Genomic DNA, 27,476 nt, shown 5'->3' on the forward strand with positions numbered 1-27,476 from the left:
CCATGTCACTCCTTTTGTCCACACTCAATAGGACTGAGGTCCAATTGCTCTTAAATGTAGATTTATTCAACAAACGTCAACCTTTTATTGGAGATTGATGGTTACTCCATTAAAATCCTGCTCCTGGTTGAGTAATGGAAATGTGACTTAGGTTTGACTGTGAATAGTTTGTAGACTGAAATGACACTTTGCTTATGTAAATGTAAAGAGTAGCCTAGCACATTTAGCAAATGGTAGTAGGTTCAGAGCTGACCTGTACTTTCTGTTCAGTTTAAACAAGCAAGAAAAGTATGGACATCTATAATGTTGCCACCTGCACTCAAAAACTGTTACCAATGTGACTCTTAATGTTGTTTATAGCTACAGGCATAAATAACAGGACATTTATGATGTTTATTGTAACTTGGTCATGATACAGGTAGACATACAAAACATCCCCTTATTTGTGTATTAGTTTGTTTTTAGTCAGTTTTGTGGGTCTTGTTTTTGCTTGAATTTTCTAAAAACAGTACACATTATTGTATATTTCTTATATACCTTTATTAAATTTAAATTTCCATGTAGCCAATACTGTAGTTTTCAAATCAATATAGATTTATATGTCATAGATACAAAAATCAGATCAGATCATATTGGCTTATAAACATTTTTGGATGCCTGAAATTTGGTTATAAAGTACTATGATATATGTAATATATGTACAGAACAGGTAAAGCCTTGTTAGTGCTCTCTGGTGGACTAACTATAATGTTGGCATTTGTTTCTAGATAGTTGCAAACAAAATGTTTGTAGTTGGCAGCATGGCGGTGAAGTGATTAGCACTGTCACCTCACAGTAAGAAGCTTCCAGATTCTAATCTTGATCAGTCTTTCTGTGTGGAGCTTCAATATTTGCCCCCTTGTGTGTGTGTGGGTTTTCTCTAGGTACTCTGGTTTCCCTCCGCAGTCCAACGACATGCAGGTTAGGATGACTGGTGATTCTAAAGTACCTGTAGGTGTGAATGTGAGTATTTGTCTCTATGTATTAACCCTGTGATAGATTGCTGATCTTTCCAGGACGTACACCACATCTCTCCCAGTGTCAGCTGGGATTGGCTCCAGCCCCATTGTGACCCTGGAAGTACAGTACTAGTACAAGGAGTAGATAATGGATGGGTGTTTGGAATTTCTGTTTTGCAATTATTTGTTACTAATGTTTGCTACTATGTCTGTTGATACCCATGTGTCTGTCAGAGTTAAAATCAGCAGATAATATTATTCATGCTGATACAACTTATTACAAGAAATGCAACGACCATTACTATCTTTGCCTGTAGGAGGCAACATTAACAAGTCTACATTGGCAGGTCTAAACTGCTGCTGCTATTAAATCCCCTTTTATGGGTGGAACTGGTATGAAAATGAACAACCCAAACAACACCTGCTGTTTGATCAGTGTCACAAACACAAATCCCCACAGTCACACACTCCTAACCCAAGAGTTCTCTTCTTACTGATGATATCTTACTCAACATACAGCAAGGATAATGACAGAAACTATACACAAAAGGGAGAAAAGGAAACTGTTCATTTCATATCTCTAGATCTTGTGTACACTTTCTAGGATAAAATATAAAAAGTCTAAACTAAACTAAAAAGAGGCAGAATTTCAAACATTCAGGTAAGAATGTTGATATAACAGAGGAAATAAAATAAGGCCCATACTGTATAAAAACAGCCAGGGAAATTGGAAAGGGTCATAGCACTGGGGAAAAGCAAAGGCGTAGTCAGGTGGATGGATTTCAATCTGATAGAAGAACTTTTTTTCCATCTCTGCCTGGGCTTTAACACCTTTGAGCAGAAGTGATTAATTGGGACCTGGGATACCTCATTTCTGTGTAACACAAAAGCCTTAGTAGTAGCAAAACTCTCCCAATGTGACTTACATAGCTTTAAGCTGCAGCAACAACAAACTGACCGCAGTCCTTGTGGAAGGAAATAATAAAGCAGACTGTGACAGGCTGGTTAAAATCTATAATATTACTATGCGTGCCCTAAAGTAAAACACATATTAGAATTCAAGGACTGCTTGTGTTTGCTTCCAATAGGCCAATTATCACTGAGCTTTCCATCATGTACCTATAGGTAGAGAGCATGAATACAAAAAGCTTGACAGCCTGGGCAATTCTGCTAAAGAGAAGCACTACAAATCTATGGCATATCATTGGCTCAAGAAGAAAGAAAAGGGAACACAATAGACAGGAGATGAGTGATAGAAGGAAATGAGGGAGAGAGAACGGAGAATTGGGGACTGCAGAGCAAGAAAAGCAATTATCTCCTAGCATCCGGATGCTATGACAGCAGTTGACAGGCAGGGAGAGCTGCGGCTTATTGCTAAGCTTTCATCATAGCTGTCCACCAACTAATCTTCTCCATGCTTGTTTTCTCTTCCCATAATTTCTTTATCTGCACAGAGAGGGAACTTCTCAACCCCACAGCTACCTTTGATTACGGCACAACAGCAGCTCTGCAGTACGTGTGTATATGAGTGTGCAGATACACATGCTTGTAGTTAAATTTGAGCACATGTGCAGCAGCTTGCTGTTTGTGTGTGTGTGCTGCTTTTCTAGAAGTCTGCTGTGCTGATGTTCCCTTGGTGCTTTTGGCCTGTCGAAGCGGATGCCTCAGTTTTCCCTAAGAGCTGTCCATCTTTTCTTTTAAATCAGCAGCAGTGATGGGGAGAGGGTGATAGAGGGGAGAAAGAGAGGGAGAGTGAGTGGAACAGCACATCGACTCTACTCGCTTCTAAGACAGAACAAGGACTGTCTACACTCCATGACTAAAAACAAGTGAGCTATGCAAGGTATTATTTTTCAAAGCTTCACTGGCTTTTAACTGACAATGGAAAATAAAGAAGCTGAGTGTACTCGCTTTAACTACTATGGTGTACTGTACATGCAAATTGACACACAGCACGCTAACACGCACATACACATATAGGCTACAGTACATCAACCAGCTTTTGCTGAAGTTTCCCACAGCCATTCAGCAGAGTAAAGCCATTGGCAGCATGATAACTGAAACATACATGAGAGTGATGGAGACAGGGAAAGGTGCTAAATTAAAAATGATAGTCTCTTGATGGGCTGTAAGTGGTATTCTAGACCTGGGCTGTCCCTCCCATTATAAAAGCTTAATGCTACTGAATGCTGCTACTGTTGCCACTTCTTCAGCAGACCTGTGTGTTCACATAGCAAGGCCACGTACCTTACTGCCTGTACAGTCACAAACACAGAAAAAATAACAAAGACTTTTACAGTACACACAAAATAGAAAATAACACCTACTCATGAACACATAGAAACAATCATCATTAGAGAGCTTCACATAATTTTTTATCAAGTATCTATCTGCTCTGGGGAGTGGCATCACCATAACAAAATAGATGAATGTAAATCCAAAGTCAAAACAGTTTGGCTCTCAGTTTTTACACGAGGTGACTTTGCCACCATTCTATTTAAGGAACGATTGTCATATCAGCAGCTAGCTCACACACATACATACACATTCATACATAGTGAAAATAAGGAGACTGCACCATGGAGTTTATACAAATCATACTATCAGAAGTGGTGCACTGCTAAGAAGAATGAACCCATCTGCTTTTGCTTCATGGGATACAGCTGATTTTTCTTTGACTTTTAGGAAGCCGCATAGCTGAAATTAGCCTCAGATCATTTGATGTGGGTGTTTAGTGTCAGGAATAAGACTAATTGAAACATCATCTCCCATAAGCAACTCTGCCAGTTATATTTACTGTTGCTATTTTCAACTACCATGGTTTAGGTAGCAGTACATATGAAAAAGATTATTGCCTTTTCTATCGAAGGACAGCATAGAATTGGATTTAATTTGTCAAGTTAAATTCTGCTCTGATAAAACTGCATTGAAGCTTTTTGTTTCTTTAAAGTTATTAAATGTTTGCCCTTCATTAAGTTATTAAAAAACTATTTTACTATGCAATTTTTCCATTTATTTTTAGTAATTAAAAGTTTTATCTTGTGCAATCTTTGTTGAACAGTATAAGGGTCCTGCACTGATGTTTTTGAGCAACTTTCTTCTTTCACCCCTAATTGATCCCCTTGTGTGTGTATAAGAGAAGTTAAAAGCTTCAGCTTTTTACCTTTGATGTCAGAAGCCTGGTTAATTGTAAAGGCAATCAAGGCAACCCTAAAAACATGTGTGACCAGCAGGTGCCTTGAAATCACTCAAAAATGGTGTTAACAAGATTATCACAAATGAGCATATTTAAAAAAAAAACAAACAAAAAACTGAAAAGCAAATACTTTGAGAGGTGTATAAAACTGAAAAGCAAATACTTTGAGAGGTGTATATTCATTTATATATAAACGAAATGCTTAATACAAAAAACAGAGCTTGAATAATTAATTTGTTTACTTCAGTGTATGGAAGAACTCAAAACAGAATAAACAAAATAAACTGACATAAATCATTGTAGATATTTGTTTCCATGGAATTGGGTACAATATCTTTATGATCACAAGATATCGCTGGTGTATAAGCAGAGCCAATCACCTGATCACATCTTTTGCAAAAAGTGGAGGCAATCTGCCAGATTTTCACATACAAAACTGGACTCTTCAAGTGACACTTTGCAGTACGACTCCTGACTCCTCCAGAGATAGTGGCTGCGCAATGTGTATGCTAATCCAATTAAGATGTAAGCAGAGATGAAATCAGAGCTTTAGAGACAGGTGAAAGCAGCGGACAGGAGAAAAGAGAGATAGCCCTTAGAGAAACCTACACCAAGCAGCAAATGGAACACACAACAGTCATCATGGACTAAAACCCCACAATGGTCACACCCTAGTTCCCTAAGGCACTAGTTCCCTTATAGATTTTCCTTTCATTACCATTACTTATGTCAGCTTTGACTTCATGACCCACATGCTGACGCACACAGACACATACCCAAACAAGCTCCAAAGCATCTCATTGGTGTCTAATAAGCAGCCAGACTCATAATACATGGTTAAACACACATGGTGCAATAAATGAAGCAGCAAAAACAAGACAATTACAAAGGTGAGCAGTTAAATATGGGAACTGCTTGTGCTGGGCTGCTACAAAAAGATGTATACAGTGAATTCAGAAAGTATTCAGACCCCCTTCACTTTATTTAATTTTGTTATGTTGCAGCCTGATACTATTGTTTAAATACTTTTTTTCATTAATCTACACTCAATACCCCACAATGACAAAATGAAAGCAGAGTTTGGGGAATGTTTGTAAATGTATTAAAAGGAAAAACTGAAATATCACATTTACGTAAGTATTCAGACCCTTTACAACAACATAAAAATTAGCTCAGGTGCCTCCCATTTCTTTTGATCATTGTTGAGATGTTTCTACACCTTGATTGGACTCCACCTATGGTAAATTAACCTGATTGGACATGATTTGGAAAGGCACACACCTCTTTACAGAAGGCACACAGTTGGCAATGCAAATTGGAGCAAAAACCAAGATCTTGTTTATTTTTGTTCTTGTTTGTTTTGATGATGCCAGCTACAAGACAAGTCAGAGGGTAGGGGGACAGAAGGGATGGGGATAGAAAAAGAGAGTACATAGAAAAGCAAGGAAAAAAAAGACAATAGAAAACAGCAACTGCAGTAATGTGTTTGTGCGTGTGTGTGTGTGTGTGTGTGTGTGTGTGTGTGTGAGAGCATGTGTGTGCGCAAGTTTCCTACAGAATGTTATCCCTCAGAAGACCGGGCAAGTACCCACCACCCGGACGCAAGCACGGGCCAGGCCTAAGGCCCCACAAGCACTTACACTGTTAAAGAGGGCCACAGGGAGGAGGACGGACAGGCAACCATCACAACTGTAGGCAGCAGTGGACAGTGCAGGGATAAGCTGTGACCCCCCGCCCCTATTCACACACATTTGCTGATCCCCAAAAATTGAGTGGCCCCAGCCCAATCCCCAAGGATCCCCCAGTCCAGTGAGGACCGGCCACCAAACCAGGGCCGACAGCACCCTAGAGAAAGACTGCCACTTTCCCCAGGAGAGCAATTAAAATGAGGAGGCAGCCATGGCAGGAATCTCCTACTGCTGGCTTACAGTGGAGATACGCCACAATTCCCCTGATGCCCTGAATGTCTAATATATATTTAAAATTGTGGAACAGCCATTAAAGAGGGCAGGCAGAGGACAGAACCTCTACGGCAGCCCATCAACCCCTTCCGTCCATCTGCCCCCCAAGGCCCTACATGTTTGTGTTTAGCTGAAGTAGAAAGGTAGCGGGAGGAGGGGTCACCAAAGGAGGCAAAACAAGGCCTCCTCTCACGAGCCCACTTCCTGACTGGTCTCATGACTCATATCCAACCCCCCACACCTGGCAGCAGGGAACCAGGTTTACTCATCCTAGGGTCCAAAACAGGCCCATCCTGGAGTGCCGCCATTGCCCCAGAGCCAACCTGGGGCAGTTTACTCACACCTGCACACACTCTCTGATTTACTATCTCTCTTAGACACACATACACAACCCCACATACACACAGATGTATTCAACAGCCACCCCCAAACTAGATTTATCGCCACTTCCACTCACCCAGGACCAAAGCCCACCCACCCGGACAGAGTTCAGAGTAGCAAGGCCAGCATGGTGGTGACAGCATCATGCCGTGGGGGTATTTTTCAGTAGCAGGAACTTAGAAACTAGTCAGGGTTGAGGGAAAGATGAATGGGGCAAAGTACAGAGATCTCCTCAATGAAAACCTGTTCCCCAGCACTCATGACCTCAGACTGGGCCAAAGGCTTGCCTTTCAACATAACAACAACCCTAAGCACACAGCCAAGAACACATGAGTGGCTTAGGGACGACTCCTAGTGTCCTAGTGTGGCCCAGCCAGAGCCCTGATTTGAACCCTGTCCAACATCTCTGGAGACACCTGAAAATGCCTGTCTACCAATGGTCCCCATCCAACCTGACTGAGCTAGAGAGGATTTGCAAAGAAGAATGTCAGAAAATCCCCCAGTCCAAGGATGCAAAGCTTGTTGTGTCATCCCCAAAAAGACTCAAGGTTGTAATGTCTACCAAAGATGCTTCAATTAAGTACTGAGCAAAGAGCTTGAATATTTATGTAAAGGTGACGTTTCAGTTTTTTCTTTTTAATACATTTATAAATGAATTCTAAAAAAGTGTTTTAATTTTGTCATTACACCGAGTGTAGAATTAGAAAAAAAAATAATTTAAACAATTGTAGCATCAGGCTACAACATAAAATTTTTTAAAAAAGTTAAGGGGGACTGAATACTTTCTGAACAATATTAAAAAGAAAAAGCATGAATCAAATTCATTTGATTAAAGTGGATACCTGTCTGCCAGCCATTATCATGAAACTCTGCTGAACTAGGAAATCACAATCACATTTGTTTTCTGTGTGTTAGTGTGGACTCTGTAGCTGTACCAATTGGCTTCAGAGTCACCAATGCTGCAAAGAGAGAATTTATCTTATTATGCTGTTTACTTCTGTGAATAATAAATAAATGAATAAACACATTCATCCTTTTAGTTCCACTCCATTTGACATTACTGATTATGCAAACTCCATTTGGACTTTCAAAATCTCTGTCCCTCTCTGTGTGTATGTGTTTGTTGTGTGTGCCAGGCCATAACACATACAACGATAATGAGACAACGTACTTTGTCAAGGTGACACTTTTTTATACTTTGAAGTCCCAATGTGTGGACCCATGTTTGTGTGTGCACATTTCTGCAATTCTGTGTTGCAAAAATATTTCAGGGTCAGACTGTCACAAAGCCAAAATAAGTCAATTTCTTTGATAGTGTTTTTCAAGGAGAAAGATTGAGAAATACATTTTGACAGATAAAGAGTGAGAAAACTGAAAACTCACTGCCTCTCTTCTATGGAGGCATTTAGAGTAAACTACAATTTAGTTTCCAGAAAAGTGCTTAGGTAGCAAAATAACATCACTGATGAAAAACACACTGCAGCAAGGTCAGGCTGATCAAAACAGCTATGAATATTTTACTACAGCACTGGGGGACCAAAAATTGATGTCACTTACTTATTTTTAAGACACCATTACTTGTTTTTAAGATATTTGTGTCATAATTTCTCATTTTGTTTTCAGAGGCCTGTTTTTTTTCTCACCAGTGTGATAGTGCAGCAGCAGGTCCTTGTTGTGGTCTCCTATTGTCATGGGGTTGAAAGTCACAGTCACCTGCATGCTCTCACCTACATCAAGAGTCCCAGAGGATGGCATCACTGAGAAAGGCCTGGAATAAATAGAAGGGATAGAATTTCACAGAATGGAATAAAGAAACTGATTATGTTTAAATATCAGCCAAGAGACTAAAAAATAATCAATAGTAATACCTTTAAATATTTGTATAGTTATATATATATATATATATATATATATATATATATATGTAAATATATAAAGGCAATATCATTCAGATATAGTACATATACTCTGTTATAAACCCATTGTGTCCAGACTCTCACCTCTCTGTTTGTAACTTGAACTTGGCTTTGCTGTTTCCTATGTTGCGGACTAGGTGAGTTCTCTGTGTAGAGGCTTTCACTGCACAAAGGGGTAAAGAGATTTCGTCTCGAAAGTCCAGAATGGCACGTGGCCCAATAGCAAAGACTGGGACCTCAAACCGCTCCCTCTCTGTCACACAAATCAATCTGTGATGGTAGTCCTGGAAAATGGAATAAATGTGTTCTCATTCTCACACACACACACACACACACATACTGTCTGTGTCAATTAGTCAATTAGCTACTAAACCATTATTTTGTGTTTCCTCTAATACAATATGTGTCCTAGTAGTGCCACTTACATGGCTGTAGAGTCTACAGTCTACTGTAAAACAACAATTATTTAACAGAAATTATGCTGGCTTTAATACATTTCATGCACTTACTACATTTCATGCTTCTCAGTTTTTACTATCACCCAATGTAGTCTATATATTTTTGTTATGGTATTAAGTAGGAGTACTTATTTATGTTCACTAACTTCACATTCTTACCCACACCCTATTCACTGCTTCCCTACGGGTCTGATTACAGTTTAATCTAATCATCTAGTCTAAATTCTATTACCAGCCTCTTAAATTAGCCTGATATATCACTGTGCTTTCTGAACCTTGCCATCTGTGTATGATTATTCTAATAAGCAGTCAGACTCCCCTCTGTGTCTGGTACCTTGTTCTCCTGTGGGGTGAATAAGACAGTGAAAGTAGCAGTCATTCCTGGTGCAACCTTGCTACCTGGCTCATCTGGACCAACCACATGGAAATACTCTGAGTCACGGAGCTCAAGTTTCACCTGTCGTGAAACCTTGACCAAAAAAAACAAAAACAAACAAAAAAAAAAATCACATGAACTTTATCTACAAACCCCACACAGCAACAGATACAGCACACATGATGGTTTATTCATTATTACTTGATGGTTTCTTGTACAAATATCCTCCAATCCTCCATGACCTTTTCTAATAATTCTCTACTCCTCACACAAAACCCACATACATTGTGAATACTTAGCAGTAACTTCAAAGCTATTCAAACAGATCTATTATTTCTGCTACGCTGATAATGTAAATGGTTTTATTATTCATCCCTTAGTCACACACCTTGTCAATGTTGATGAGGACCAATGGTAACTTGTAGGTTTCTGCAGGAGTGAAGTTCTGAAAAACCAGCTCAGATGGGTAGGGCTGGAACAGAGCCCGGTCCATATCTATCATGGACAACTGAAAACACAAATATACACACACCCATACACACTGTTAAAATAACACTGATTATAGCATGTCTATCCCTAAAAATAATTATATAAGTAATCCTATTTTAAAGTTTCAAGCCCAATCAAAGGTCACTTCAGAGCCACTGAACTGGTAAGGAGTACTCCTTGTGACGTATTGTAATGTGTACATTTGGTTAAGGATAATCCCGTACAGTCCATATTACTTACAAAATTATATCTAACATTACATTCGAATTATTTCTAGTTATTATGTTTTCTTATCCAGCTTGTAATTTGTTAAGATTTTATAATATGTTCAGTCATTGTATCACTTCAAATCATAGTGTAAAAACAACTGTATGTTTTAGGGATGACCTAAAAATACCCTGTTGGTCATTGCTCCAATTATTACCCACATTCTCATTCACATTTGCATATATCACAAGTCAATAAAAAAAAATGTAAAAGAGGTGACTTGCAAAAATCCTAATTGTGATGAGTGCACAAACTTTAATGACATTTTTGCTCCAAGCTCCAGTTAAATTCTGACTCTTAAGAGTACAGAGCACTTAGTCACATTGGTTGCCCTCTGCCCATCAATTAGTGCCTGCTGACTAAGGAGAAGCAACTTTGGTACAATGTAAATGACCTTAGTAGACAGCACATGCTCTGAGTGATGAATAGTAAAACAAGTTTGAATGCATTATCTTTTTTGGTCTCAACACATTCAGTTGTTTTTATTTAGATACATTTATAAATGCATGTTAGTTCATCCCATATGGATCAAACCTAACTTTTGTTACATTAAGTATGATAAATGGAAGATACAGTTCTCTGTAGTTTATTGCAGACTTTGCAGTGAAAAAACTTGTCAAAATAATTTTTTACATTTTTTGTTTGTTTTGAGATGCAAAACGTTATATGGACTCCCCAGGATTGTATTCTCACATAGCTGAGAGTATCAGCTGAGGCATGTTTGAAGACAGCAGTTCTAAGAACAAACTGCATTTTTGTTCATTTTTTGTTGTCACTGTCAATTAAGGTGTTGTCGCAAATATATGCTTCAGTTCAAATACCCCTGTGGCATGTTTAACCAGTTCCTTTTCTATTATTGCGCCATCTACAAACATTTTTTGTAGATTTTCTCTTGTAAGTTTAGTTTCATTTGGTGGGTAATGGAGTTTACTTTGTGATGTGTAGACTTGCTCATGTCAAGCAGCTCCAGGATACGAGGTGGGTACATCTCCTTGGTCTTAGCAAGGCGTTCCTCTGTGGACTGTAACATCTCCTGGGTGTAAAGAGATGGAGTCACCTGCAAACACACGGAAACTCAGTTTAGTATGTTAATTGCATACTTGCATTTCCTGTCTTTTAAATCAACCGATGAGGCACCACATCAAAATTATAATGACAACTGTAGACTGTTAACTTAAAGCTGCCAGCTGACACATATGTACAGAAGCCTGCATCAAATACATAGACGAACATAAGCATCAATTGATTTCATAAACTCAAATAGTATTGATATTCTCCCTTCCAACATATGAAGGATTTTGTCATTTTCTCCAAACATTCCTCTGGCACCTTGTTATCAGTATGCTAGGATCAGAGAAACATCTAATTGCACTTATTACTATTTCAAATTAGATTCAGAAATGAATTTTAGCTAAACATCTACATGAATAATGTAAAGGCAAAGGCAAATTTATTTGTATAGCACCTTTCATACACTACACAATTCAAAGTGCTTTACAAGGCATATAATTACATTAAAAGCATTGAAAAGAGCATTTAAAAATAAACACATTTAACATAAAATAAATTTAAATCAAGTAAAGTAAATTAAAATAAGACATAAAAGCACATTAAGAAAACAAGGATCAACAATTATTCGAAGGCAGCAATAAACAACAGTGTTTTCAGTCCTGATTTGAATGAGCTGACAGTTTCAGCAGACCCCAGGTGTTCAGGAAGTTTGTTCCACAAGTGAGGAGCATAGTGACTGAATGCTGCTTCACTTTGTTTGGTTCTGGTTCTGGGAACACACAGTAGACCTGTCCCAGATGACCTGAGGGGTCTGGAAACCTCATAGGGAACTAATACATCTTGAATATATTTTGGTCCACAACCATTTAGTGCTTTATAAACTAGCAATAAGATTTTAAAATCTATCCTTTGACTAACGGGAAGCCAGTGTAGTGATCTAAGAACTGGTGAGATATGGTCCAGTTTCTTGGTGTTTGTAAGGACTCTGGCAGCAGCATTCTGGATTAGCTGCAGCTGCCTGATTGACTTTTTGCTAAGACCTGTGAACAAGCCATTACAATAATCTAACCTACTGAAAATAAATGCGTGAACAAGTTTTTCTGCATCTTGTTTAGACAGAAAACCTTTTATTCTAGCAATGTTTTTCAGGTGGTAATAGGAAGATTTAGTGATGGATTTTATGTGGTTGTTAAAATTCAGGTCTGAGTCAATGATTACACCCAGGTTTCTGGCTTGATTTGTAGCTTTCAATGACATGGAGTCAAGGTGAGCAATGACCTTTAACCTTTCATTTTTGGGGCCAAAAACAATCACTTCTGTCTTGTCTGTATTGAGCTGGAGAAAATTCTGGCGCATCCATTCTTTGACTTGATTAATACACACACATAATGAAATTAGAGGACTATAATCATGAGATGATACTGATATATAAAGTTGGGTGTCATCTGCATAGGTATGGTAGTCAATGTTGTAGTATTCCATAATCTGAGCAAGGGGCAGCATGTAGATATTGAATAAGAGAGGACCAAGAATAGACCCCTGAGGAACCCCACATTTCATTTTTGTTCGCTCAGACTCATAGTTACCAAGTGAGACAAAATAGTCTCTATCTTGTAAGTAAGATTTTAGCCAATTTAACACTGAGCCTGTAACTCCCACCCACGCTTCTAGTCTATCAAGCAGCACGTCATGATCAACTGTGTCAAATGCAGCACTGAGATCCAGGTGTACTAAAGCAGAGGTTTTGGATTCATCATTATTTAAATGTAAATCATTTAAAATATTAATAAGTGCAGTCTCGGTGCTGTGGTGTGCGGGAAATCCAGACTGAAGTGCATTAAAAAGATTGTTTTGCACCATAAATCTGTGAATTTGTTGAGAAACTACTTTTTCAATTATTTTTCCCAAAAATGGAAGATTTGATATTGGCCTGTAGTTACTTACTGCTGAAGCATCTAGATTAGGCTTTTTAAGAAGAGGTTTTATGACAGCAGTTTTTAAGGCCTGGGGAAACTGCCCTGACTGAAGAGAACTATTGACAATCTGCAATATATCTGGAGCTAAGCTGTTAAAAACATTTTTTAAAAAATGTGTTCGTAAAATATCAAGGCAGCATGATGTAGATTTTAATTGTAGAAGCGTTTCTGCCAGAGCTCTGTGATCAAGGAGATCAAAATGTTCTAGATTCACTGGAGAACAAGGAGGCACAGGTGATATTGTCATGTTCCTAGGACTGCAGCTAGAGATAGTTTGTCTTATCTTTGATATTTTGTCTGTGAAAAAGGCTGCAAAATCATTGCATGACTTTTTGGACAGCAGTTCAGAAGGAAGAGAGGGTGCTGGGTTTGTGTGTCTGTTTACAACAGAAAACTATGTGCGGGCATTATTGCTGTTTCTATTGATAACCTCTGAGAAAAATGATTGCCTTGCATTTTTTAGTTTTTGGTTATAGTTGTGAAGACTCTCTTTGTACAAGTCGAAATGAACCTGGAGTTTGGTTTTTCGCTACTTGCGTTCTGCTTGTCTGCATATTCTTTTCTGAATTTTAACCACTGTGGCTTTTCTCCAAGGTGACTTTGACTTTTTTCTTGCTGACAATACCTTGATCCTAATTGGGGCAATGGAATCAATAACAGTCATAACTTTGGAACTGAAACTTCTTACAAGATCATCAACAGGGGCTGATGGCATGGTTGGTGATGGTGCAAAAACCTGAATAAATAATGCACAGCTCTTCTCATTAATATTCCGCTTTTTGACTACCTCTGTTTCACCTGTGTTCAAAACAGCAGGGGTGGTTGTTTTAAAAAAAATCTTTCTGATCACAGTAATGATCAGAAAGAGCAACATCGGTCACCACCACCTCAGAAATATTAAGACCTTTAGAAATTATTAGATCCAGTATGTGTCCCTTGATGTGTGTTGGATCTGTTACATGCTGAGAAAGCCCAAAGTTGTCCAGGATGTTCAAGAGTTCATTTGCACTTGTATCTTTGAGGTTATCAACATGAATGTTAAAGTCACCCACTAAAACAATACAATCAAAATCAATGCATACAATAGATAGTAATTTAGCAAACTCGTCAAAAAAAAGAGCATTGTACTTTGGGGGTCTATAAATAGTTACAAATATAAATATAAATGTAGGAGAAGGGTTACTGTGTATGCAATATTTAATAGCTACCAATGTGCATTCATACTACAAACTGTTCTAATATTTAGAGACAACAAAGTTGCTTGTGTAAACATTATTGTAAATGTTGTAAAGTACTGTGGCCTTTCTTTAGGTAATGACTTCTATTAAATGCAAATCATTTGGCATTTACCAGGGAGAAATGCCAGGATAACAAGCCACAGAATTTTGAACATTGTGCTGTGGGATATACAGCAATGTATGTAGTGCTTTATTAACAAATGTTACATATTATTAACCTATTATCATATTTATAAATACATCACAATAAATAAACTATCACCAGACTTGAGGTTGAAATCAAAAATATAAAGACAGGCAATCCCTCTTCTCTGGATGACTTTCAGTAAATTCTACTTCCTCGTCACCTGCTCTAGTTATTGGTTTAAAGCAGCCAGTGACTTTTGCTCTATAAGAAGGCAAAGTAATGACCGTTTATTGTTCGAAGTAGCATCCGTATTATAATCATTATAAAACTATGCGAATAGCTGATTAACTATAAACATAAACAAGAACTGGCAAAAGGGAAAAACATAATATCCTCACCCTTCTTGGCTTGTCCTCTTTTAGAACAAGCTTGTGATTGAAAGGCAGGGAGACTTTGCTCTTTAACCACTTGGTTCTGGTCGGAAATTGAATGGCTGTCATTTTGAATGTGTCTTGTAGCAAAAACACCTGTAAAAAAGAGAAAAGGACACGCTGATGTCTGGCTAACTTTTACTATTAGCGTTAACAGATAAGGTAGCACGCTAAGTTTTGTTTCGCTAAATCTGCACCTGACGCTATCTAACGTTAGCTACACAATAAGACACCCCAGCTTCCATTATTTTAAGCTCAGTTGAGCTACTTTAAACTGACCAAATAACGCTAACTGTAATTACCTCTAATGTCTTTACAATTACACTGTTATACATTGTTAAATGGCTGTGGAAAACACTTGGCGTTGCCGAGGTAACGTTTCAGAGATTTCCTGTCAACTCGATGTAACCTAGGCTGTGAAATATAGGAGTCAATGGAGTCTAATATACCTGGATAAACACTCCTGTTCCTCCGCTTAACGTTACATTGAAACCACATTAAATGGTTAAACTCGTTGTCTTGTACTGTCAAAAATAAAAAAAAAGGTCTTACCACTCCGTAAGTGAATAAACTGTGGTTTTACATGAAGCTCGATAACATAACACTCATTGTTGTCATAAGCGCTCAACTTCGTTGTGGTTTGTTGCTATGGCAACGCTTTCAGTCACCTCTCAGCAAACTGTTTAGTGATTGGTCCAGCGGCTTCTACTCTTATATAAATTCCCTGCAAAAAAGCAGGGGAAGATGGAATAAGCCCACTCACATATAACTACACCTGCTGCTACTAAAACAAGAACAACTATTGCGTCTGTGTTGGGCTATGTGTCCATGTGGTCTGAAACTCTGTCCTGTATCCTTTTAATATGATCAAATTGCATATATTGGCTATGCTAATACACAAGACAGTATATTTACATTGTAAATCTGTACTTAGATTACATAGATGGATATACTTTTTTCTCAAAGAAAAAAATCCAGGTTCAGCTGAGAAAGTAAGCTGGATGAGGGAGAAAGTAGGGAAGGAGGGAAGTGGAGAGAGAAGGATGAAGTCAGGAGAAAGTATCACTGGGCATAGACTATTGTATAAATGTCACATTCTGCTTAGGAGCAGAGCACCCCTAAAAGTCTGATCCCAGAATTGCCCCTGATACAACACACAAATGTCCACGATCCTTAAAGGTAAATTTTAACCATTTTTGTTGCTGATTTCTGTAAGATGATGATAAGATGATGACATAACTTATTCTAATGTTTCCCTGTTAGAAGTTATGGATTTGTGTGTGTGTCTGTGTGTATTAAGGTTGGTGGAACTACAAAGGGAAAAAGGATTTGAAAGCCCAGTGAGCATGATGACAGCACAGGAATGCATAGGAATTTGAAATGTAAGTACAACTTTACAAATCCAGTTATTTATCCCCCTTGACTGACTGTTCCTGACATAGATATTTGACCTGATGTGTTTCAGGAATTAGTAATCTAGAGCTACATTAACCTCAATTTAATGCTATTAAAGGTTTGATATTTATATCAGCAGGACAGTGTATGTGGAAGTGAGTCAAAATAAATTGCAATGCCCATGTTTGTTATGGTAAATAAACATGTCACCTGGTGAAAAGGTGTAGCTTACTGACTTACTGATGTGTTGATTGACAATGAAACCTCTCAGAGAGGAAAAGCATATAACAGACTATAGCTACAAAGGCAGTAGTTGTTAGGGAGGTTAATTTATTCTTTTCGTTTTCATTTCACCCTCACTTTTATTTTTTCCCTCTACCCCATGAGTCAGCACTTTGAATTGTTATGTGGACTGTGCCAGAGACAGAAAGAGACAGCGACAGGAAGAGAGAAAGACAGAGAGAAAGAAAGATAACAGAAGAACGATTTTCACAGCTTTATATTATATACACATATTATAAGGATTTTAAGTGTTTACGAAATTTAGCAGCAGGTGATTATGTCTTTTATTCATTAGTATTCATCACTTGCTGAGTTTGTAACACTCTGTTCCTTTCTGCCTCTGTTTCCCTCTTTGTTGGCCCTCTGTTCCCACCCTTGTCTCTCTCGCATCAGTGAGTTGTCCAGCCCAGTAGAAAATTGGACTTAGGCAGTCTGCACAGGCCCCGCCCACATCTGCCGTGACGTCGGCGCGCACCATGACCGTCGCCACACCACTCACTGCAGCAGAGACCTTATTAGTCGCTGAACGACCGTGAATGCATCACGGCAAGCGCCTGTCAGAAACTCAAGCACCGTCTGCTAACTCGATTGGTCCCGATCAACATCAGATATGGAAGCGGAGTCCTCCTCCTCCAGTCAGTGCAGGTATGACCGATAAAGCAGCATGATGGGTAAATGCGTCTCATGGTTGTCAAGGCTACCCTGCAGTTTAATCATATTATGGGATATCCAGTGGTGTTCAGATCACAATGCCTCTTTAACTAATTAGTTAGTGAAGTTTCCATGTTCATATGGACATTTGAGAATCATTTTAGAACCGTGGCGACCGGTATAAGGATTATAGGAACATATGGAGGCTTCTCCCATGGGTGACACCTCTTACTGCGACGTAATCCTGTATGTCACAGGTGCTATGACCGTTCTCTGGTGTAAAATCCTAACTACGTGTGATAATAATTAATCTCTGCTTCTCTCTTATGTTCAATAGGAAACTCATCTCTGATAATTAGCTCTTTGGTGGTTTTATTAACATACTAGTCTTGTACTAAGGAGCTTAGCAACAACACAGACTTGTCAGACTTGTTTGTGCACTAACGCTATTTGTGTAAACAAGCGGCTCTCTGAGCAGGACCTGAATACAAAGTACCACGGACAGCTCCAGAGGGGACAGTCTGAAGTGAACAGGCTAATAAATGAGTGCACTTTAGACTGTTTGGGCAATTCAGATATTCTACAGAAAACATAAAATGTACAACTTTACAGGCTATATATGACAGAATTTTCTCAAGCACATAAATGCTTTTACATTCTTAAAATAACTGGCTAATAATTGCCTTACCAATGGAATATACAGTTTTCAGTGCCAGAACAAAATGCTAAAATAGGGAGTTTAATTTGTTTTATTAAAGTATTATACCTGCTTTATGGAAATGTATTCCAGGTACATGTAAGTTGTTTATTTTTAGGGCTAGGTTGATTAAAGCTACAATAAAGATTAAAATAAAATGAAGTCATACAGTCCACAGTTGCATAAGAAGCAAAAGCATTACTATTTAGAAGTTAAGTACATGAGTACTTTAAGTAATTTACTGTGCATTGGGACTATTAGGAGTGTGAGTGTGTGAGGTTGTCTGTCTTTGTGTGTCTATATGTGGCCCTGCGACAGACTGGTGACCTGTCCAGGGTGTACCCCTGCCTTCCACCCGAGAGAGAGCTGGGATAGGCTCCAGCAGATCCCCGTGACCCTGAACCAGGAAAAGCGGGTATAGAAGATGGATGGATGGATGGATGGATGGGACTATTAGTTAGGGGTGCTGGCAACGAAGGTGGAATGTTTGTCACAAGGTTTGCTGTTTGAGGCTAGCACAGTTTGCTAGATTTAACCAGAATAGTTACAATGATTACAGCAATTTGGGTTAACAGTCACTTTCAAAACATGATTAACACTGGGAATGGGACCCTCATTCACCAAGCTTTTCAAGAAGTGATGTGGATGTGGGGTCGGGGGTAATATGTTTTAACGTCAGTTAAAGTGTCAGTGCTTCAATTCCAGCATGCATGTTTTTTTTTTCTTCACGTGTGGTCAGGCAATAAGCGCTTTTCATAATGAATTGGCCTAATATTTTTATTTTGTTCAGGCCAGACTGTTCTGAAAATATAAGGAGAAATTGAGTTGATATACTGATATAAGGATCAAGATGTTTATTTCCTGGCTTGTCAACAATGGATCCTGAAAAGCCATTTTCGTGAATGTCAACAGGTAATCTGACCGGACTAGTTACACTGGAGCACACCTAACATTCCAGCAGAACATCCTAGCTACACCTACAACTTCCCTGGCCTCCTCAACCACAGCCACAATAGGTGGACAGGATTCACATTTCAGATATCTGTAATGTATTTAGGTCTAGTCAAAACTATAATTTAAGATATATGTAATGGCAGGTTGACCAGTGAACATGCCTCAGGTTAAGTCAAACACAGACACTGGGAGATGGCTGCTCCTGGGCAGATTCAACATGGACACAGTGCTTTTTAAAATTTATTTCTTTATTTATACAGGTTAGTCTCATTGAAACACAAGGTCTCATTTTCAAGAGAGACCTGTTTCACAAAGGAAAACATTACAGTCAGTAATACAAGACAGTAAAAAATATACATTAAAAATTCATCCTTAATATAAAAGTAGCAAATAATTAAAAACAAATAACAAAAACAAGAGCAAGTGCTTACAGATGTGTTCTTCAGTTGTTTCAATAAAAGTTTGAATTTCTTTATTACTCTTAAAGTACTAATCATTTCGTTGTTGATGCTAACATCGTGAAGAGCAACTATTATGTCAAGCATTTTGTCCAGCTGTGTCAGTACAGTATCTCCTGATAAATTCTTGAACACCACTCCACTCACTCAATGTTACCTAGCTAGCATATAGTATTACAGCTGTGAGGGCCAAAAGGAGCAGCTAACAAGGAATAGTAATGATACCAAACAAGTAGCCAATCACATAATTGAAAAAATGACATTTTAAAATAAAAATTGCTGCAATTTTTAAAGAGAATTTTGCAATAAACTGTGAAAGCAAGCATAACTAAATAACATTTCATAATAATGAGCACATTTTAAAACAATATCATAATGATGAGCTGAATTTTAAAGAGGCTGCAGCTATCGATTATTTTTGGAGTCCAATATTCTACCGAATATTTCAGCGATTAATCGAGTGATCAGATCAAATTTAGCATTTTTAAACGATACCATTGTGTAATACATGATAGAAACCACTGGTTACCTTGAAATAACGTTACCTTGTGTCTGCACCGCTGGGTGAACAAACTGGATGTTTTCTGTTCAGATGTTGAAGCATTGACAAAGTGCTGTTGTGGTTCGTCAGTTCTACTTTACAATACACACATTGCACCGTGTTGTCATCTTAATGAAGTTAGAAATGATCCCAAACTTCGGACATTTTCTGCCTTTTACTGATGATTTCACTCTCTGGCGCAGCGCCATATTTGAAATGTGTTGTGCGACAGTGATTAAGGTCCGTGTGGAACAATAATCCCTAGACGGAGCAGGTCCGGTAACACAAGTGATGGTAATTAAACAATTCTGTAATCGAATTCCTTATTTATTTAATTTCTTATTTTATAATTTCATGGCCATATTATAAACGTTAAATAATGTGTATTTTTATTCAAATACTTAGTTGTTTCATAATGTCCTATTTATTTATTTCATTTTGAACCCTCTGGGGTTCCATAATGTTGTAGGTTTAGTTTATGTCAATATGTACATGGTTTAAACACCTGTCGTATTTGTTAGCTGTCAGTTTAGTCAGTTCATGGCTAATTCAGCAGTGAGGAAGAATTAGAACAGAAAATGATTTAGTTTCTTCTCCTCGAGAACAATTCACTGACCCTCATAGACAACATGAATTACAGACACATGAGATGTCGTCATAGTTCAGCTGGATAAGAGAGCTTCTTTGTATGGCTACATATTACATATCACTGCTGATATAGCCATATTTCAGGTATTTGGGTTTATTTAGGGGGGTATGGGGTTGAAGTGATTAACACTGTCACCTCATAGCATTAAGGTTATGGGCTTGAACCCTGTTTTTTAGCTATGGATGGATGGGTTAATGAATCACTGTCAGAATTACTGATATTCATTCTCGGCCCCATTCTGGGACCAAACCAATGACTCTGTTAACAAGTTACTCACTCACAGAGTTCAGGAGTTATAGCAGTCACCTGTTGTGTCTCCTTAAAGCTGCCATTACCACCTGAAGAATTACGCGTAGGGAAACTGCAAGTGACAGCCTGACAGGGTTACCTGAACCAACCCTAACTATAAGCTTTGTCAAAAAGGAAGGTTTTTAGCTGGTTCCACAGGAGAGGAGCTTGATAGCTAAAGGCTGTGCCTCCCATTCTACTAGTATTGACATTTTAATAGTAGGAACCTTATGAAGCTTACAACTGTACAGCCAGATTCATAACCAGAATTACAGCATGTTTCTGATCTTGTATTATAAAGTACCTACAGGCAGTCCCAATCAAATTAACATCCCTGCACCCAAATAATAACGTGGCTGGTTCAGTTAAAATGGTAAAGGCCATTAGAGTGTTTTTCACAGTGTATTATTTATACTTACTCTTACTCAGCATTCTGTTCACTGTGCTTTCCACTTTTGATTTCCAGCTGATTTTTTTCTACTATTTATTAAAATACGTAATGCTGGGTAATATTATAATGACAAAGAGAAATAGCCTGGCAAGAGTTTTAGAAACAGGATGGCACGGTGGGATGGGGGTTAGCATTGTCATCTCACAGGAAGAAAGTTCTGGATTTAAATCCCGTTCCAGCCTGGGGTTGTTCTGTGTGAAGTTTGCATGTTCTCCCCATGTCTACGTTGGTTCTCTCTGTGTACTCCCACAGTCCATAGACATGCAGGGTTAGATCACCTAATATATTATTACTAAAACACTCTTTGCTGTGATTTTGTTCATATAACTTCCTGCTCATTTAAGACAATGAGTACTTTTAATTCTACACTAGTCACATTTTGACTGGCGTTTGTTCCCTGGCGATAATGATTATATCAAACTAGTAATTATCAACCAGATATGCAACTGATTTATCAGAGCTACAGTTCAGTAAAATTTGATACTAATCAGATATTGTCTATTGTTCACAATTACAGCTATGACATGTACAAGGAGACAGCAGACTGGCTGCTGGAGAGAACAAAGATTCGTCCCAAAGTGGCCATCATTTGTGGGTCAGGCCTGGGTGGTCTGGCTGAAGTGCTGGATGACAAAACTGACTTTCCTTATAGTGACATCCCACATTTCCCAACCAGCACTGGTAGGTTGTCTCAGTCAACATTAGTTAGCATTTGATCTCAAACTGATGAAAAGTGGTTTGACACTGTATCTAAAGATACTTATAGCTGCTCATACTGTACATGTGCTGTGCAGCTCCAGGTCATGCAGGTCAGCTGGTGTTCGGGAGGCTGGAGGACCATGAGTGCGTTTGCATGAAAGGGCGATTCCACTTCTATGAGGGCTACAGCATGCATAAAGTAAGCTATTCTATGTAAAGTGTTTATACTACTGCTATTACTGCTGCTGAGTGAATACACTCAGGGTATTTAAGGATGAACTGTTTTGTACTACTGTATTATTATTAATTAAAAGAATTAAGACTATCAACTGTGTGAGGCTGCTCTTATGCACAGTGCTATTTTGGGCTTAATATGACTGACATCCATAGAGCTATGTCACTAGCTTGGCAAAAATATTATACATGTTTTTGACAATAAATAGTTCATGCATTGGACATGTCTACTTTGCTGTTTATTGTGCTGGAATTACGCATAATGTCAAAGGTGCACTAGGTGGTGCAGAGATGCAGACATTATTATTATTCTTGCATTGTGAGCAGTTTTCTGTCTCAGTTTCTGTCACAAGTCATCTCGCTTCTGCATTTTGAAACCATGCTGATGCGAATGATATACTATACATGGTAAATGAACTACAGTAGGCAGTTTAAACTCTGACTTTGTCAGTCACTTTGAAAAAAAAAAACATTACAGTTTTAGGGAGTGTGGCTCTAATCTTTAAACAATGGATGTGAACAAAAACATTCTTTGGAACAAGCCTCTTTTCATAATAGTAGCACACAACTTTGGCTAACAATTTACTAGTTATGATCACTGTAAAAACCCCTCCTCCAGTCTATCAACAGGGCACTGGCCTTTGGCCTGCAGAAACACTGTATACTGGTTTTATTTTATTATGTTGTGTGCCATCACCGCATAAAAGGACATTTATAACCCCATGGAATCGTAAAATCCAGTTTCATACAGACAGTAACAGAAAGTCAGGTGTGTCTTGACACATTGGAAATTTAGACAGCTTATACAAACTGAGCTGAACTAAAAGAAAAATAACTCTAAGCTAAGTGATGTAAATACTGGCAGTTTGGACAATTAAGACTCTTTTGGAAAATAACTTAACATAAGTCAACTCACCACTGACGGCTTGTCCAACTGCTGACAGTTACACTTTGATTACAAATGAAACACAACGTACTATGCTTACATTTAATTTCATGCGTTCACTTATGACACAATTCACCAAATAATATGCAAAACTTTTATGAAATGGTCCAAAATGACAGGACTGACCCTATCAAAGCCAGAGGATAAAACATTTCTGCATTAACTAGCAAAACCTTTCACAGGCAACATAGGCTGTAATGTAGAAATGTGAAATAAAAAAGCAATTTCCAGATGTGACTGCAGTGAAACAACAGTCTTTTGTGTGCCATCAGTTGCCCCATAAAGGTTACTATAGACCCATAATTGTTTCAGACATGTCAAAACCCACAGAAATAAAAATCCTAGAGGCTATTGACTTTATCACATATGGAAATTTAAAATATTGGTTTCTCATGGAATGCATTTCCTCATCTGTGGTTTCCATCTGACCCCCATCTCATAACTCCCATCTGACATATATTGGGCAATAAAGAAGTGATAGTGTCTGTCTCTAAACCAAAGCATGTTTGTCTCTTCAGGTAACATACCCAGTGCGTGTCTTCTTCCTGCTGGGTGTGAAAACTCTGATTGTGACAAATGCAGCTGGAGCACTCAATGGCAGCTATAAAGTGGGAGACTTCATGCTCATTAAGGATCACATCAACATGCCAGGATTTGCGGGGCAGAATCCGTTATGTGGGCACAACGATGAAAGGTACAGCACAAATACAAAGTCAGGACTGTAAAAGTGATGCCAGAAACTTGTGTGCCATTATGTCCTCTTCATTAATTCATTCATTGTCTCTCTAGGTTTGGAGTGCGTTTCCCTTGCATGTCAGATGCATATGACCCTGATTTAAGGGCTCTGGCCAAGCAAACAGCAAAGGAGCAGGGCCTGGACAGGTTCTTGAAGCAAGGGGTTTACTGCATGTTGTCTGGACCAACATTCGAAACCATTGCAGAGTGCAAAGTCCTGCAGACACTGGGGGCTGATGCTGTAGGTTAGTACAACTCCCTAGTACTCTCTTAAAGGGAGACTGATGTGTTGTTGGAATCCACTCTTACACTGTACTATACAGAGAATATGAATACATTACTCAAATCAGGACAGACACAAACAGCACTTGAGTTTTGCTGTAGTATTTTTTCTCCTGCAGGAGGAATTTCTAGTAGCGTTACACAAGTGTTACTTTTAGCTCTTGATCTGATATTGAAGCCAGTCAGCTTACCTGACTGGACAGTTACTGATGAGCTGAGGTTAGTAACCAAAACTGCATGCAAATGGCCAAGAGAGCTCTTCAGATTTATGTCAATAGCTTTCTCATGTTGATGCACAAATATGCCAAACCAAATCTGATTTTATCTCCACCTTGGTACAGGAGCTTTAAGGGGGGTTAGCATTTCTGTGTACACAATTAACTGTCAACTTCTTTCTGGCCAGGTATGAGTACAGTCCCAGAGGTAGTGGTGGCTCGCCACTGTGGTTTGCGTGTCTTCGCTATGTCCCTTATCACCAACATTGTTGTGAGAGATTATGACAGCAATGAAAAAGCAAACCATGAGGAAGTTCTGGAGACCACCGCGCTCCGGACAGAGGACCTCCAGACGTTCATCAGAAACTTCATCACCAAGATCTAGTACCTGCCTCTAAAATCTGTAGCCACAAAAAAAATACAGCTTCAAGGTTAAATTACTGGTGAGTAGATAATCAACGATTTTAAGAATAACTAAAAATTATATGCATCTAACTAGTTTTGGCTGATATGGTTTACCAAGGGAGTGGGTCAGATATTTTTGAGATATAGAGCAAAGTGAAAAAAAAAGATTTTGAGACACTTACACCAAGACTTTGATAAACAAGGCGTTGATCCAGTTCTCATGAATCCCATCTATTGGAGAACCTGCACTCCAAGATGCTGCCCTTGGTCTGCAGCATCACTCTTGCCTGTGGTTAGTGTGGTCAGACATGCACCCGTAAGTACTGTCAATGGTGATGTCATGGTTTACTGTAATGTACATCTCTATGCCACTGCAACAAGATGAGAAGTTAAACCACTACAGGATGCAAAAATGAGATTTCAGCGGGTAACTTGTGAATCATGAGGTATGGAAAATACAATGAAAAAATGTGGTGACAGCATCATTTTAGTGACAATTACTGGGTGTCTCTGTGACATATTGACTTTTATTGGGTGTTAGATTTGATCCAGAATTATTGCTGTAGCTAAGATGATGACTTATAATTACAGCACACCTTGCCTCTCTTTAAAGGATCCCAGCTCCTGGATCAGTAACTGTAACAGGAATAAAGATTTGCCTATTGTGTAGCCCTGTCCTCTACTAGTACTGCAGGATTTGTGCTGTGAGATTTTCCATGTACTTTTGGTTGGTCTTGTGGCGGCATGAAAAACCCCACTTTTCTGATGGTTGACGTTTATATTGTATAAATATTAGACAATTTTATAGTCAGTTTATGACACTGACTAGTAATGACTACTCAACACATGCCAACTATATATATGGTTGTACGGTTAGTAGTTATGATCACTGGTTAACATGCTGTTCTTCTCAGCAAAATGTTTCTTCCACGTCATCCTCTAATGATTGTCTGTTATTAAGCTTTAGCCTACACAGTATTGACAGATAATAATAGCTGCTAATTAAGAGAGTAACTGAGACCAAGTTTTATTCATTATTGGCCTGCCTATCGTTAATGAAGCACAACAAATACATAATTAAAAAACAAAGTAGGTTTATATAATTTCTTCTATGATTTAAGTAGACAGATGACTTATTCGACCTATCTAATCTTATTAATGAAATAATTGGACTTGTCTGTGGTAATCCTTTTCTGATATCCAGCAAAAAAAGGATTTCTAAAAAGGAAGTAAAGTTTTAGCTAAAAAAAAAAAGCCCACCCACTATTGGAGAGCTTTAAATTTTAGTGAACATGTAGCTCAGTTGATGCGTCAGTAGAAATCTAAGGAAGTCCTATAAAAAAGCCCAGAACAATTGAAAAGAAATACCTAAAGCCAAGGGTTAATCTGGTCAAGCAGCACTGATGTATGAAGGTTTTTCCACAGTGGATTACAGCTGAATCAGTTTTATTTGCACAAGAGACCACAACACTGTTGTAATACCTGGGCCTGTAGTTTTCAGTTTTCTGTGCTGATCTAGAAACTCCTGCCAGGTTCCCTTGACCTTTTCATTCATTAGCGCTGGAAAGGCCAGAGAAATCCTTAATCAGCAGTCTACCTCGAAGAACGTTTGTATTAGCCTTAACATCAAGATGGTAATAGCAATCTTAAAGGAATATTCCACCCCGAACAAAACCCAAAATCTGGAACTGCTTCGGACACAAACACAAAACCTGTTACCTACATACAGTGAATTATTTTTAGATGCACAATTTCTCTATATTGTTTTTGTTTAAATATCTTAAGCATATAATCTCCAACAACATTTGAATGCATTTACTGCTGTTGTTTTTCTGTACTGACATACCTTCAAATTTAACTTTTTGTCTCAGTAGAATCTAATTCACTTTTATGATGAACCTGCTATGCCTTTACTGTAATGCCATACCTTGTTACTCTCAAATAAAAACTTTTAAATCATGTCTGGATGCTGGTAGTGTTTGGGATTTGTACATGTTTGTGTGCATCTTAACCATAACAACTACTTGTCTAACTGTAACCAAACCAAGTCGTCACTTTAACATCCACTGATTTACATTGTAGGGTCAAGATGCAGGCCAAGTCCCCACAATGTGTGTGTGTGTGTGAACAGGTTTTGGTCCCTAAAGTATGAGTAATACCAACTGCACTAACACCTCCCCAAACACACACACACACACACACACACACACAAGTCATCAAGACATCAACACTCTGTCTTAAGCATCACTTCTCCATCCTTCACTCTAAACACACCTCTAACAGAAGACTCACTATGAGATTGAGATGAAGTGGAAATGGCTGTTCCGTGGCCCGCTCCTTTCTGTTACATTATTTATCTACATACAGCATGTAGAGGTGCAGCCTGCTATGGAGCTGAAATATTAATACAAATGAACCAGGCAGGCTGACAGCACAAACACAACACATATTCTGGCTGGACTGTGTTTACACACAAATGCCTCGTAACTCAGGCGCACAGCAAAAAGATATGTGTGTTTGGATGCAAACGGCTGCTTTCTGCTTTGAATGGAGGGAAGAAGAAGGAGACACAGGTAGAGACAGACATTAGGAGTGACTAAAGAGAACAAGACAGGAGAATGAAGTGTTTGAGTCGGCAGACCCGCAGGCTGGCGACAGCCCTTATCAGTAATGTAATGTTGATATATCTACTGATCCCAGGGCCTGCTATTGATTGTTATATTGTGAAAAGAGAAGCTGCTGAAAGACAGTGGGGAAACTCTGCTGAGT

General features: G+C 38.6%; 2 protein-coding genes across 6 annotated transcripts in view; one reads left to right on the top strand and one right to left on the bottom strand.

Annotated features, from left to right (window-relative positions):
- Nucleotides 1-25,204, bottom strand: part of LOC113132453 (hydrocephalus-inducing protein homolog) — an 85,505-nt gene extending 60,301 nt beyond the window's left edge. For 3 of the 5 annotated variants that reach the window (XM_026310520.1, XM_026310518.1, XM_026310517.1), the window contains exons 1-7: nucleotides 15,378-15,494; nucleotides 14,793-14,921; nucleotides 10,974-11,099; nucleotides 9,675-9,794; nucleotides 9,245-9,379; nucleotides 8,537-8,736; nucleotides 8,180-8,304 (exon numbers count right to left, since the gene is read on the bottom strand). In XM_026310520.1, the coding sequence (XP_026166305.1) occupies nucleotides 8,180-8,304; nucleotides 8,537-8,736; nucleotides 9,245-9,379; nucleotides 9,675-9,794; nucleotides 10,974-11,099; nucleotides 14,793-14,894 (808 nt within the window). In that variant the 5' untranslated portion in view covers nucleotides 14,895-14,921; nucleotides 15,378-15,494. Of the gene's footprint in view, nucleotides 1-8,179; nucleotides 8,305-8,536; nucleotides 8,737-9,244; nucleotides 9,380-9,674; nucleotides 9,795-10,973; nucleotides 11,100-14,792; nucleotides 14,922-15,377; nucleotides 15,495-24,889 lie in introns of those variants that run through there. The other 2 variants (XM_026310519.2, XM_026310521.1) reach the window with 2 other exon arrangements.
- Nucleotides 16,972-26,668, top strand: pnp6 (purine nucleoside phosphorylase 6). The gene is made up of 6 exons (XM_026310525.2): nucleotides 16,972-17,147; nucleotides 21,709-21,872; nucleotides 21,986-22,089; nucleotides 23,589-23,764; nucleotides 23,860-24,050; nucleotides 24,491-26,668. Exons 1-6 carry the CDS (start codon nucleotides 17,113-17,115, stop codon nucleotides 24,685-24,687), a joined length of 867 nt encoding a protein of 288 aa, XP_026166310.1. The 5' UTR covers nucleotides 16,972-17,112; the 3' UTR covers nucleotides 24,688-26,668.
- Nucleotides 26,669-27,476: the final 808 nt, after the last annotated feature.

Source organism: Mastacembelus armatus, chromosome 6 (assembly GCF_900324485.2).
Source record: "Mastacembelus armatus chromosome 6, fMasArm1.2, whole genome shotgun sequence".
NCBI lineage: Eukaryota > Metazoa > Chordata > Actinopteri > Synbranchiformes > Mastacembelidae > Mastacembelus > Mastacembelus armatus.